General features: G+C 34.0%; 1 protein-coding gene across 1 annotated transcript in view; it reads left to right on the plus strand.

Moving 5' to 3' along the window:
* The window catches only part of LOC137836424 (uridine kinase-like protein 5), a 30,223-nt gene that overhangs the window by 8,838 nt on the left and 8,474 nt on the right, over positions 1-12,911 (plus strand). The window contains exon 12 of the mRNA XM_068645143.1: positions 3,786-3,858. Coding sequence (XP_068501244.1) covers positions 3,786-3,858 — 73 coding nt within the window. The remainder of the gene's footprint in view (positions 1-3,785; positions 3,859-12,911) is intronic.

The raw sequence follows: 12,911 nt of genomic DNA on the forward strand, positions 1-12,911 counted from the left end.
TATGGTGGTACCTGAAGCGTAAATCCAACTTCAAAAACCATTGTGTCCCATGGAGTTCGTCAATTAATTCTTATAATATGTTTATTATAAAGTATTTCTCTATTCAAAACTTTTTATAATATTTTGCATACTACTACAAAAAAAATTACAATATTTACTAGAATTGATCCAACAACGGAAATTTTGAATAATTTACTCGAAGGCTTAATTTTGAATTTAATATTATTAACTTGAAAAATAAATTTAATTGTTGTCATGGTATAAAAAAATTATAAACAACTAAACTGATACAATTGTTAACTGAAAAAAAATCATATTTATTGGTTTCGTGCGTTCGTCAATTAATTCTTCAATTGATGGAATGGAAAATTGATTTTTTATAGTAATCACATTGAGAGCTATATAATCAACATAAAACCGCCACGATCCATCTTTCTTTCGTACTAGCAGCACTGGAGATGAGAAAGCATTGTTACTTCGTTGAATAATTCCCTCAGCCATAATTTCTTTGATCTGAAGTTCCATCTCATGTTTCTAAAAATATGGATATTTGTAGGGTCTGAAATTCACTAGATTCGACCCTTCCAAGAGGGGAATGTGATGATCAGTCACACAAATAGGAGGAAGGCCCTGTGGTTCCTCAAATAATTGGGGGTATCTACTCAGTATTTCCTCAATTTATGGTCTAGACAAAGGTTTATGGAGCTCTTCTATGGAAGGAAGCAATTCTAACCTAAAATATTTTGTTATACCATCGGTAGCAATCATCCTATTGATTTGATGTATAATGGCTTCTTGAGGTATTGTCCAGTTTTGTCCCTTGAGTTCAACTAATTTCCCCTCTAAACATTGTCAATTGTTCATAGTAGGTTAACACCTACCCCAACATTGCCAACCATTGTATCCCTAGTACGATCTTGACCCCACTTAATGGCAATGTATACAAATCAACAGGAAATGTGTTAAGGCTCAATTGTAATGCTACCCGCTTGCAAATAGATGAACATGAGAGCTCATTTCCATTTTCTATTAGGACATGAAAATTTTGAGTTGGGGAAACTTGAAGGCCTAAGAGTTTGGTTATGCGATCTTGGATGAAATTGTGGATTCTCCCACTGTCCACTGGGATCGCAACTGAAGAACCATTGACAAGGCCCAAAACCTTGAGGGTCCGAGGAATTAATTGTTGAACATGGGCTTTGATGTCTCCAAATCCAAGTTGATTGCTTGAAGACTCTGCTGCTTGTTGTGTGTGTGTGTGTTTTGTGTGGTTTGAATTTGTTAATCCACTTATAGTTATGATCCAAGGTTGCTTGATTCAAGTTCTTTTGAAAAATAAAATGTTTTCTAAAGAAAGTGGAAAATTAACCTGTTGAAATTTCGATTCAAACGATTGTTTTACACTTAGAGTATTTTGAAAAGAATTTGGAAAAGCTTGAATTTGTTTGACTTTGTTGTTAAACCAATTCAATTGGTTGTTTCGTATTTTCAATCGATTATTTTTTCTGAAAACCTTAACAGAATTCTGTTAAGTGGCTTTAATTTGCTATAAATGATTTAAACAGATTTTGGCTGCTATACTAAATCCTTTAACCAACTGATTGGAGTTTAAATAAGTTCTTTTACGCTCCTGGTCACAATTCAACTAAGTGAGATTATTCAAATTAGTTTTCCAAGATATCAAAAAGCTTTGGATCATTCTTAAGAGTGGAATAGGACTATGCTGTATTGATTGTACTTTAATCTTTGAGTGTACTCCATTCCTTTCTTTCTTGACTATTGTAATTCGGTATGAATTGGTGTTGTGCAGTTTTAGAGGTTGTTCTGAAAACTGTGGTGTATTTTCCAAAGGTGGTGTGGATTCTTGAATGGTTTAAGATTGCCACTTTGGTGTGGTTTGTGTAGTCCATGTTTTTGATTTCATAATGAATACTCAGTGGTGAGCTGATGACTGGATGTAGCTCTTGGTTATGAGTGAACCAATATAAATTTCATGTGTGAATCATTCTATCCCTTCACTCTTTAAATCTGTTTTTGCTTGATTTTAAAACTGCTGATATAAACAACCGATTGTTTCGTAAAAACAACTGGTTGATTTTCTAAAATTACACTAAAAACAGTTTTGAAATTGGTTGAACTGATTTTTATTTCATTAATTTCTCATTGGCTATCAATTTACCTTCAATATTTGTGAAAATCTTTTATAAACAATTCACTCCCCCTCTTGTTTAAAGCCTACAATTCTAACATTAATTGGCCCATCAATCCATGCATACTTTGGGTCGAGTTTATATCCGACAGGTCGGTCGAACCGGGTTCATTAGGAATCGGGTCCTCTATATGAAGTAGGTTGTTCAAATCAATCCCATTCATTTTAGAGTCATTGGGTTCCAATATCAACAGCATAAACTCTCGCTTGTATTTGTGACCAAGCCGATAAAATTCATCACAATAGTAGCACAAGTTTTTTTCACGGCGGCTTTGAAGCATGGCAATGGACAATCATTTGATGGCAAGCAGATTAAGGTTCGATTTGCGTTTTTGAGAAGAAGAGTCCATAATTTTTGTTGGGACAAAAAGTATTAACAAACGTTGGGATTTTAGCAATGGAGGAAGAAAGACAAACAAAACGATTTGTGGTTGAAGCTTCTACAAACTTTTCTTCTTGTAATTTTGCTAAGCTTACGGCTTGGGATAACGATATCGTTTGAAAGGCCTGCACCTCTTTTCGAATTTCCGACTTAAAACTTGAAATAAAGCAACCAAAGAAAAAGGGAAGAGGCAGTCCCATGATGTGATTTGCTAACGATTCAACTGACTTTGGTATTCTTAAACGATTGAGGTTTGGTAGGGTTTGTACATGACTTCTTTTGGGTCTTCATAATATTACGGCGCGAAACGAACCCTAAGGCATGCAAGAAATTTTGCCAAATTGAGATTAGGTTGTTGTCATGCATCCACTGGAACCAAGCGAGGGTTGCTCTTTCCATGCAAAAAGAAGCCAATTGAAGCCTTTGGTCCTCTGGAGTTCGGTGGTAGTCAAAGAACTACTTGATTTTGAAAATCCATGCTAATGGTCCAGATCCATCAAAATAGGGCATATCCAGTTTCAGAGAGGTTTGAGTAAAAGATTAAAAGGTGGAATCGTTAGTTGCGATCTCTCGGGCTCCAATTTGAAGTGCCATTTGGGTTTCCAAATTGGTTATGCAAGTAATCATTGCTTCCTCGAAGGTTTTCTTGCTTTCTAATAATTGCATAATGGAATCTATTTTTTAATCACTTTTTGACACATGCATGGTGCCTCCTTGAGTTCGTCTCTCAACGAGAGCACCAAAATTCAATGCTTATATTGCAGGTTAGACTTCCTCCAAAGATAATAAAAGGATTTAATAATTCTCTACTATTAATTTTATTAAAGGTTCTCATACATATAGCAAAATAGAGTAAACATTCCAAAAGGACATGTCTAAAAAAAAAACAAACCTTTGAGAGACCCTAACAACTACAGAAAATATTATATTTTCCTCTTTTCTAATTGAGATTCTCAACCATTACTTTATTTTTCCTTTAACAATGCATGCATAGTCATCAAAATATTTAGGCTTGGTGTTATGTGTTTTGGACTTGCTCCTTGCTATTGGGTTGCTCATTTGTGCTTCATCATGATTTTCTACTACCTCCTCTTGGGCCATAACATCAATTGTCCTTTTATAGACACATTATAACATATAAAATTCTTATACATCTAATGATATTCATTTTTTTCTTAACACAATATGATGCAGTTAATGTATGAGAAGCTACCAAAAGACATTGCAAGTCGTCATGTGTTGTTACTCGATCCAGTTCTGGCAACAGGTTTTACACTATACACTTTTTACTTTTCTATAATTGGAAAGCACAGTTTAAAAATAACTCACTTACTTTGTGCACATGGTTTGGCATGTTCTTCAAATGTCACACTTAATTTAATTCATTCCTTTCTGATAAAAAACAATTATCAGAAAAATATTTGCCTAAGATATTTTACTAACACAATATTCCTAACTAAATGTTTTCACATTTCTTTCTTTTTAAAAATTATTATACATTATGTATATGAACTAAATAATACTTAATTGTTTTTCCTTTTAAAAATTGAGTAAAATTTTAATTAAAAACTATTTTAATCTTCTTAAATATAACACTTTCCATTTTTTTGTCTCTTCAATTTTTTTTTCTGTCCACCTTTATGGCATTTCCTTTTTCTATCTTCTTTAATTTTTCTTAGTTGCTCTCTCTATTTTATGATATTTCCTTTTTCTATTTCAATACTCTGTATTAGAAAAAGTTGTAATGGTATATTAAAAAAATGTATGATGTATATTTTGTGTATCATATCATTAAATAATAATATTATCAATTGTCCCATAATTAAGTGATGTTATTATATATTATCATATTATGCCATTAGGCCCTAAAAATACAAAAGTAATATAAAATTGAAACACAATATATAATAATTAAAACAATAATATGATATATTTTAAAGGAAAGATTTAAACATTAAATTAAATATTTAACTTCATACATTTAGTCCATGATTGTGGAAATTTCTACTAACTTATCATATTGTTGAAATCTACTAACTTAATAATTTTATCAATGAATGTTAAAACTAAGCAAGATACAATCTTATAGTCAACATAATATATCCATAAGAACGTATGCTCTTTATGAAGACTTGAGACAATCAACGTAAGAAATTGTATTAGATCAAGACACAATGGCCAATATGCCTTATCTATATAGGAAACAAATTTGTTTTTGAATTCATAAAATTGTCTAAAAGTTATCAGAAGTTTGGATGTGTTGATATTCTAAGTAGTTTGGATGTTGGAAGAAGGATTGTCGAAGATTAGGGAAACAAGATCAGTTAGCAACTATAGTTTAGAAGGTGAAGTCGCCTAATGATGATTTGGTGTTGATAGTTATCTCACGAGAACATTCATATGATAAGTGAGAGCTAAATTTTGCGTGTTCCTTTGATATGTCTCCTAAGATAGACTTGTTGTGCATGTTTGATGAGTTGACAATGGAAACAATTTGACAAAAAAATATTATGCTTCTTACAAGGTGATTAGTATAGGCTCTTTACGAATAAAGATTCATGATGTCATAGTTTGTACATTGACCAAAGTCATATATGATCTAGAGCTAAAAAAATAATCTTATATCATTAGTGTTTCGGATATGAAGGGATTTTGATGTGGTGTGAAGGGTAGAGTCATGCAAATCAAAGGAAGGAGTAGTGTTTTAGGAGTGCAAGGACCTAAGGAAGGGAATTTACATTTGCTTTGAGGATTATTTGTGGTCACCTTTAAAACTAAATATCTCCCAATGTTGTTTTATGTTTCAACTACTAGTGTAGTTTGACATATGCTATTTTAGAGTGCATCAATTGTATCATGACATATATTAGGTGGACCAAGTCAAAATTGAATCATGATATTTGTGTCACTAGGCTATTATATAGAAAGAGTTGTGCTTTGACTATTATCTATAGTATTTATCCTAGTGGTAAGCATTAGGTACAAAAATTAGTATTCAAGTTGAGGTTACAAGTTTGATTCCAAGTAGGCCAATTGTTGAGGGAAAAATGTTTACAGGTTGCATCAATTATCCTATGGTTGCAAAAAGTTTGATTATTGATTGAACAATTGTTGAGTAGGAGATTGTTGCAAGGTTCGTCAGTTGTCTTGTAACATAAGCCAGATGAGCCAAGTCACAATTGAATTGTAATACTTGGACAAATACACTATTAAGTAAAAAGGGTTGTATCCTAACTATCTATAATTTTTGGCCTAGTGGTAAGCACTTAATCTAACATATGTGTTTATGACACATGTCTAACAGAGGGATGCATATCTTGTCGAAATAGAGATTGTTTGGAAACTAAAAGTTGGAGACTTTACCATTTTTGTGACATTGTATATTTAAGAAGTAGTATAAACAAAGTTTTCCTACATGTTGCACAAGACGAAGGCACGTATGACTATGTAATTGTGAATTTCTAGCAGCCATTAAAAGTTCCATAAAAAATTTATCAAGGTTCATATAAGTATTCATAATAAGGATTAAATTAGAGGCCTTTAATAATTTTAAGTATTTGACGCTTCTAATGATTAAATGAATCCAAAAATGGTTAAACATCGAAGGACGAACACATAAATTTGGAATTCTACTACAAGGATTTCAATGACTTCCATAAAGATAAAGGCATTTTGAGATATTTAACTATTTTCATATTCCACACAAAAATGGAGTCACGAAAATGATGTACATAACCTTGTTAGGGAGGACAAAGTATATTGTCTCACTCAGATTTGAACAAATGCTATTAAGATGAATTTCTGAGCACAATGTATTTTCAGGTGAATTATTTTCCATCTACTACCGTAGAGCTCAAGACTCAAGTTGAGGTATGGTAAGGAAAGTCGGTGGATTACTCAATGTTTAATGTATTTGGATGGCCTTCTTACTATCATGTAGATGATGGTAAGTTTGAGCCCAAGTCTAGGAAAGGGGTGTTTGTTAGCTATGGAGTAGGAATGAAAGGTTTTAGAGCTTGGTAACGTTCTTAGGAAAGGGTATTATCAGTAAAGATGTTTTTTTTTTTTATGTATTCTATGTTATGAGGTGTAAATCCAATAAGGAATTGGTAGATGTGGCTATAATTTTGGAGGGAGTGCAAGAACATGTGGAGTTCTCTTTGAAGGAATCATTTGATCTACATGTGGTATCTAAAGACAAGTCACCTAACCGTCTAATGGCAATGCAAAATGAATTCGAGATAATAAAATATTTATTTCAAGATTTCAAAGACAAAGATGTTAGCCTAAGAGATATGAATTTGATGGTACCCTTGCCTATGCACTAGTTGTGATGAAGGAGGTTGAGTCATCTAAACCAACTACATTTCATGAGGCAATTGTTTATGTTGAGGATGACAATTGGATTTTGATCATGCATAAAGAGATGTAGTTGTTGCAAAAAACATGAGACTTGGGAGTTGGTAAGATAACATCAAGGTAAGAGCATTATTGGTTACATGTGGATCTTCGTGAAAAAGATCTTAAGAGTGATTAAAGGTCGTATGATGAATGAAGTACTTGCTTTTAGGCATGACATTAGAATATTTAGTGGAACAACTATGTTAGAATCTAATGGAAGAGTGTGTGGTAATTCTCCTATTGAGAATAATGTCTGATAGTAGTACATTTGTTGAAGCATTTACATTAGGAAAAAGTACTAACAATAAAGCATTTGATATCATGTCTACATCAACTTTTATCTTATTTGAAGCTCGTTTCATAGCTATGGGCTAAAATCAAAAGGAAGGTGTTGATTGTAATGCAATATTATATTTGGTTTCTAAGAACATGTCTATCAAGGTCTTGCTTACTTTAGCAAGTGAAGATATGGAGCTTGAATAGTTGGACGTGAAGATGACTTTCCTCTATGGCCACTCGGAGGAGAAATTATTTATATGTTAACCGGAAGGCTTTGAGGTACAAGGTAAAGAGGATTATGTATGAAAACTAATAAGATTGTTCTATGAATTCAAAAATCATAGGCAATAGTGTAAGAGGTTTAATTAGTTTGTTGTCTCTTAAGGGTAAAATAGAAGTCCCTATGATCCATGTGTCTATAATTGTGGGTTTTTCTACCTATGTTGCGAGTATATGATATGTTGATTGCATCTCAAATTGGGGTAGGGATTAGAAGGTTGAAGTTCATACTAGGTAGTGAATTTGAGATGCAGGATATGGTTGCAGCAGATGCTATTTTGAGAATGAAGATCAAGAGGGGCGAGTTCAAAAGAAGCTCTTTTTTTTTTGTCAAATAAATCACATCGAAAAGATGTTGAAAAGTTTTTGGATGAAACGATCAAAATTTGCAAGCACACATTTTACAAAGTCTTTATATATTTCAAAGATTAATACCGTTAAAATTGATGAGGAGAAGGAATACATGTCATGTGTTCCTTATGTTAGTGCAGTGGAGAGTTTTATGTATACGATTGTATACATTAGATCATACATTTCCCAAGTTGTTAGTTTGGTGAGTATGTGAGAAATTGGGAATGAGCATTGTCAAGTCATGATGTTGATCCTGATATACCTCAAAGGGAAATGAGGACATTAAAATTCTCTTTAAGGGTGATTCACAATGTAACTTTAGAAAGACTCTTTGACTTTGATTTTGTCGTTGACTTGGACACTAAATGGTCCATTACAGGCTATACTTTCATGATTTTGCCGAGTCTTTATTTAGCTGGAAAACTTGAAAAGAATCAAACCATTTTGAATACTTTAATTTGTTAGAATATGTGGCCTTAAACGAGAGGGGAAGTGAATTGTTTAAAGGGGGTTTTGAAAACTTTTTCAGCTAGAACAAAATCCTTTGTATGAAACTCAATCAGAAATTCAGGTAGCCAAGATATAAAGCACAAAATAGCAAAGCACCGGAAAAACAATCAGTTGTTTCTTCGAAACAATCGGTTGTTTCTACCAGCAAAGCAATAACAACTGAATTTAAATGAGTTTAAGGGAAGAAAGAGATAGACAAACAATTTATACTGGTTCACTCTTAAACCAAGAGCTACATCCAGTCCCCAGAAGCCACTGGGCAATCCATTAAGCAATCAATACAGATTACACACAAAACCACCAAAGAAATGACCTTGAACCCTTCAAGAAACACACTTCCTTTGGCACAACACACACCAAGAATGTTGATCTTGACAACCTCAAGAGCACACAACACTCCTTGGCTACAACACCAGGAATTACAAAGAATTCAGAACGAATTACACTTGTTTACAGAATAATCTGAAATCAATACAAATGTAATCCTATTCTACTCTCTCTTGAGAAAACCAAAGCTGAAAAGTGAATGTTCAAAACTTGAAAGCAATCTTTCACAACTGAAAAACTCAAATATGTTTTTCTTGTTTGTTATAAAACATAAACAAACTATTTATAGCTTTCAAAGATTGTTCAAACCATTTAATACAGGAGCGTATTCAGTTGAAAATCATTTAAAGCACACTCAACTAACAAAACAGAATTATGTTAGGATTTTCAAACAAACAATCGATTGTTTTGGTTTGACAGCAAGTCAACCAACCAAAGCAGTTTTCTACCTTTTCAAAAACACTTTGATCTTAAAAGATTTTAAAAACACTTTAGCTTTAGATTCAACAAAGAGTGGATTACACAAATAAAATACCCAAATCCTATCCTAAATACAGTAGCAACTCCAGCCTTGCATCAAACACTTGGATTTGAATTCTTCAAAGCCTTTGATCACTCTTGATCAACATAATCAACATGGTTCTTAAGGTTAAATTAAACCTTATGAAAAAAATGTAGAAAGTCAACAAGGACTTTTAGAAATCATCTAAGGAGAAGAAATTTGGTACAGATAAAATCATACAAAGCTCATAGTCTTCATAAAGGTTGTAGGACAAATCATTAATAGTTATATATTGAATTTTGTAATTCTTACCTAACAACTTGGAAAGATAAACCTAATGTTTTAGGGTCTAGATAATCTAAGGCATCAAATCTTTCATACTTTTGTAATTTGTGAGGATAATAAAATGTTGAGTCAAGAGATAGAATTCACATTTCTTAACTTCGTAGTGATGGTGTGGAGTTCTCAAATATATGTGGAAGCTTGAAGGAGAAAAGAAGAAGCATTTCTTACTTAAATAAGCTATAAGATAGCCTTTGAGCATAACAAAACTCCCATGTCTAGTTTAAATGCATTTTTTTCCTAAATAAATGGCAATGAGATATTTGGAAGAGCCAGAGCAAGGACCTCATGTCATTGTCCTTTTAATTGAATAAAAGCATTTTGACCTTCCAAGGTCTAATGAAAATTATCAACATTAGAAGTTCATTGTGAAGGTCTGTAGCGGAAGCATACATGTAATAGAGTATAGTGCACAAAAGTATGTGAAGGTCTATAATGATGAGGGGATGGGAACCATAGCTTGAATTTTGGAGGGTTTAACATCCTATACAAAATACAAATTGCCTTAAGTTTAAGGCCATGGAACCTCCAAAATAAAAACAAATAAATTTACAATTCACTTGCCACCTTATTCAATACTTTGTACTTATGTAGCATAAACACTGACACAGACACTGATACGACACGAATACGGACACAAAGATACGTATAATATCTAAAATGTAGGACACAGAGACACAGATCTATATATTATATAATTATGAATTATATAAATTGACAATAAAGATTTATGTGCACAAGTATATTTCAGGTTTTTTTGGTAGCAGAAAAATGTTTCTCATGGCTAGTTCAAAAGGATGTGTTCCTTATTTTTATAATCATAATAAAAATTTATACAATATATTTGAGTTTTTAGAAAATTAATGTATTTCTCCTTTTTAAAACTGTGTTAGAACCATGGTAGAATTGTTAGAACTGTGTTTGAATTGGACAGTACACCGATACGAGTCGTACGAATATCAATATCCGATACGTGTGTCCGACACGGACACACCATCTAAGAGGCGTGTCCGAGCCTCATAGCTCTGTACTCACTACATCAATGGTAACACATAAAAGCACGAATACAATAATATAATGGTGCAATGATGCAATGAAAAAAAATGTCTATATGATAGTAACAAAATAAAGAAATAAATTAGAATAAAAAATGTTTATTATATTTTGAATGGGCTTTACAATTTTATTTTTGGTGTTTTGTTCCGCACCCGATCAAAGTTTTTCCTGCACCTCCAGAAATAATCAAATGTCTTATCTAATTCGTCTTCATTCTGAAAAGTTTTTTCTAGAACATATACTTTGGAAAAGTATTCCGAAAAATATATTCCAAAACATTATTTTTTATCAGCAATGAATTAATAGAATAAAAATGAGACACTTTAGGGTGTCTCAACCCTTATGCATAAGAACGCTCCTAGTTTAAGCATACAACAGGCAAAGCATAGTTCAGTGCCCCACCACTAACTTAGAAGCTTAAACAAGAAAAGAAAAAGAACCTAGATCCAAAACCTGGTTCTGCAGAAAACCAGCAAAGTCCCAAACCTAAATGCAAGATGGCTGGAAAAAGAAGGTAACAACTTCCCTCCCTGCCCAAAACTCTACCTATACCTTTCATAGGCTAACGAGGGGGTGATATAAGGTCATGCTATCTATGAAAAAAGCAAAACCAAACCAGTAGAAAATTGAAAGAGGAGCTACTCCTACTAAGAACAGAGATCTATACCATGTTCAGCCTAAAACAAACCCATCACTTACTACACAAACGAGTGTCTATCCTCCCACAGAACGCCTCAACAAGGGATCACAGCTGCAACCTCTACTAAGAACCTCTGACATGGTTGCAGCACAACTCCACTGAAAACCATACAACCCTGCGCTCAAGAAAACAAAGTGTGCCAAAACCAGGCCAGCAACCCAGCAACCACTTTAACGTTTCCTCCCCTGCATCAACAAAGACAACTGCTATATAAGTTGGATCTTGACATCCCAACATCACACACTTACAGGCAGGTCTGCAGATATGAGAATCTCCACATGAGCTCCAGCTGGTTTAAACTTACTCAACCGTAACCAGAAACAATGTACATGCCTGACTCTTTCGCTTTTTCACTACACCAAACCCGTTTGGCTCAGCCAAGCAGGACATGAAGAGCACGAATTGAGTGAGTAACCTGCATAACCACTTGTTCTGCTTCCAATAATTAGCATCACTCAAACTTACTGACATCAATTACTCTAGCAACTTCCTCCTCCCTCCTCTATGCTTTAATTCCTTCTAGGCCCCCTTACTTGTAGCCTGAGGCTAACTCAAAATCCCTAAGGATAGCCTTTAGGGTTGCCACATTATTAAAGAAGTCCTCACATAAAAACAGTGTGTCATCTGCGAATTGGAGAATGCATATCTCAATCTCTTTTCTACCGAACTTAAGACCAAAGATGATATTAGCCTTTATAGCTTGCCTTACAATCCCGGCCAAACCTTCAGCTACTACTAGAAAGAGGAAAGGAGCTAATGGGTCTTCCTACCTCAACCCTCTTTTTGGTTTGAATTCCTTCGTCGAACTCCCATTTACAAGCACTGAGACATTGGCACTTTCCAAACAGCCTCGGATCCATATAATCCATTTACTGTGGAAGCCCAGCTTATGTAACATGTCATAGAGAAACTCCCATCTGATCGAGTCGTAGGCCTTTTAAAAATCCACCTTAGGGCACAAACCACTTTTCCCACCCCTTCTTAGATCCTCTACCACTTCATTAGCCATAAGCACACTGTCAAGAATCCCTCTATCCTTCAAGAATGCCATTGACACTCGTCAATAATCTTGGGCAGTACATTCTTTATCCTTCCAGCCAACACCTTGGAGATAATTTTGTATATGGCTCATACTAAGGAAATGGGTCTATACTGATCAAGGTGAACATGGTTCCTAACTTTAGGTACTAATGCTATGAATGACGCATTGCAACCCTTCGGTATACAGCCTGTTTAATGAAAAAGGCCCATCATTGCCACAAACTCATCCTTTAAGAACTCCCAGCTATTCTTTAGGAAGTTGAAATTGAACCCATCGGGTCCGGGACTTTTTAAACCTTCACATTGCCACACCGCATCCCTAATTTCTTTTTTAGTGAACCCATCTAGCAAACTCAAGTTATCATCCAGTGATAATGACTTGAACTCAACCGCATCCAACCTTACACCTAGATCTTTTGTCGCTTTAAATCTGCTATCAAACAACTTCTTCGCTTCTAGACGTAATGTACTAGGTTCCTCACACCACAAGCCCCCAACCTTAACACCCTTAACTTCCTTCCTATTTCTTCTC

Source organism: Phaseolus vulgaris, chromosome 4 (assembly GCF_000499845.2).
Source record: "Phaseolus vulgaris cultivar G19833 chromosome 4, P. vulgaris v2.0, whole genome shotgun sequence".
Lineage (NCBI taxonomy): Eukaryota > Viridiplantae > Streptophyta > Magnoliopsida > Fabales > Fabaceae > Phaseolus > Phaseolus vulgaris.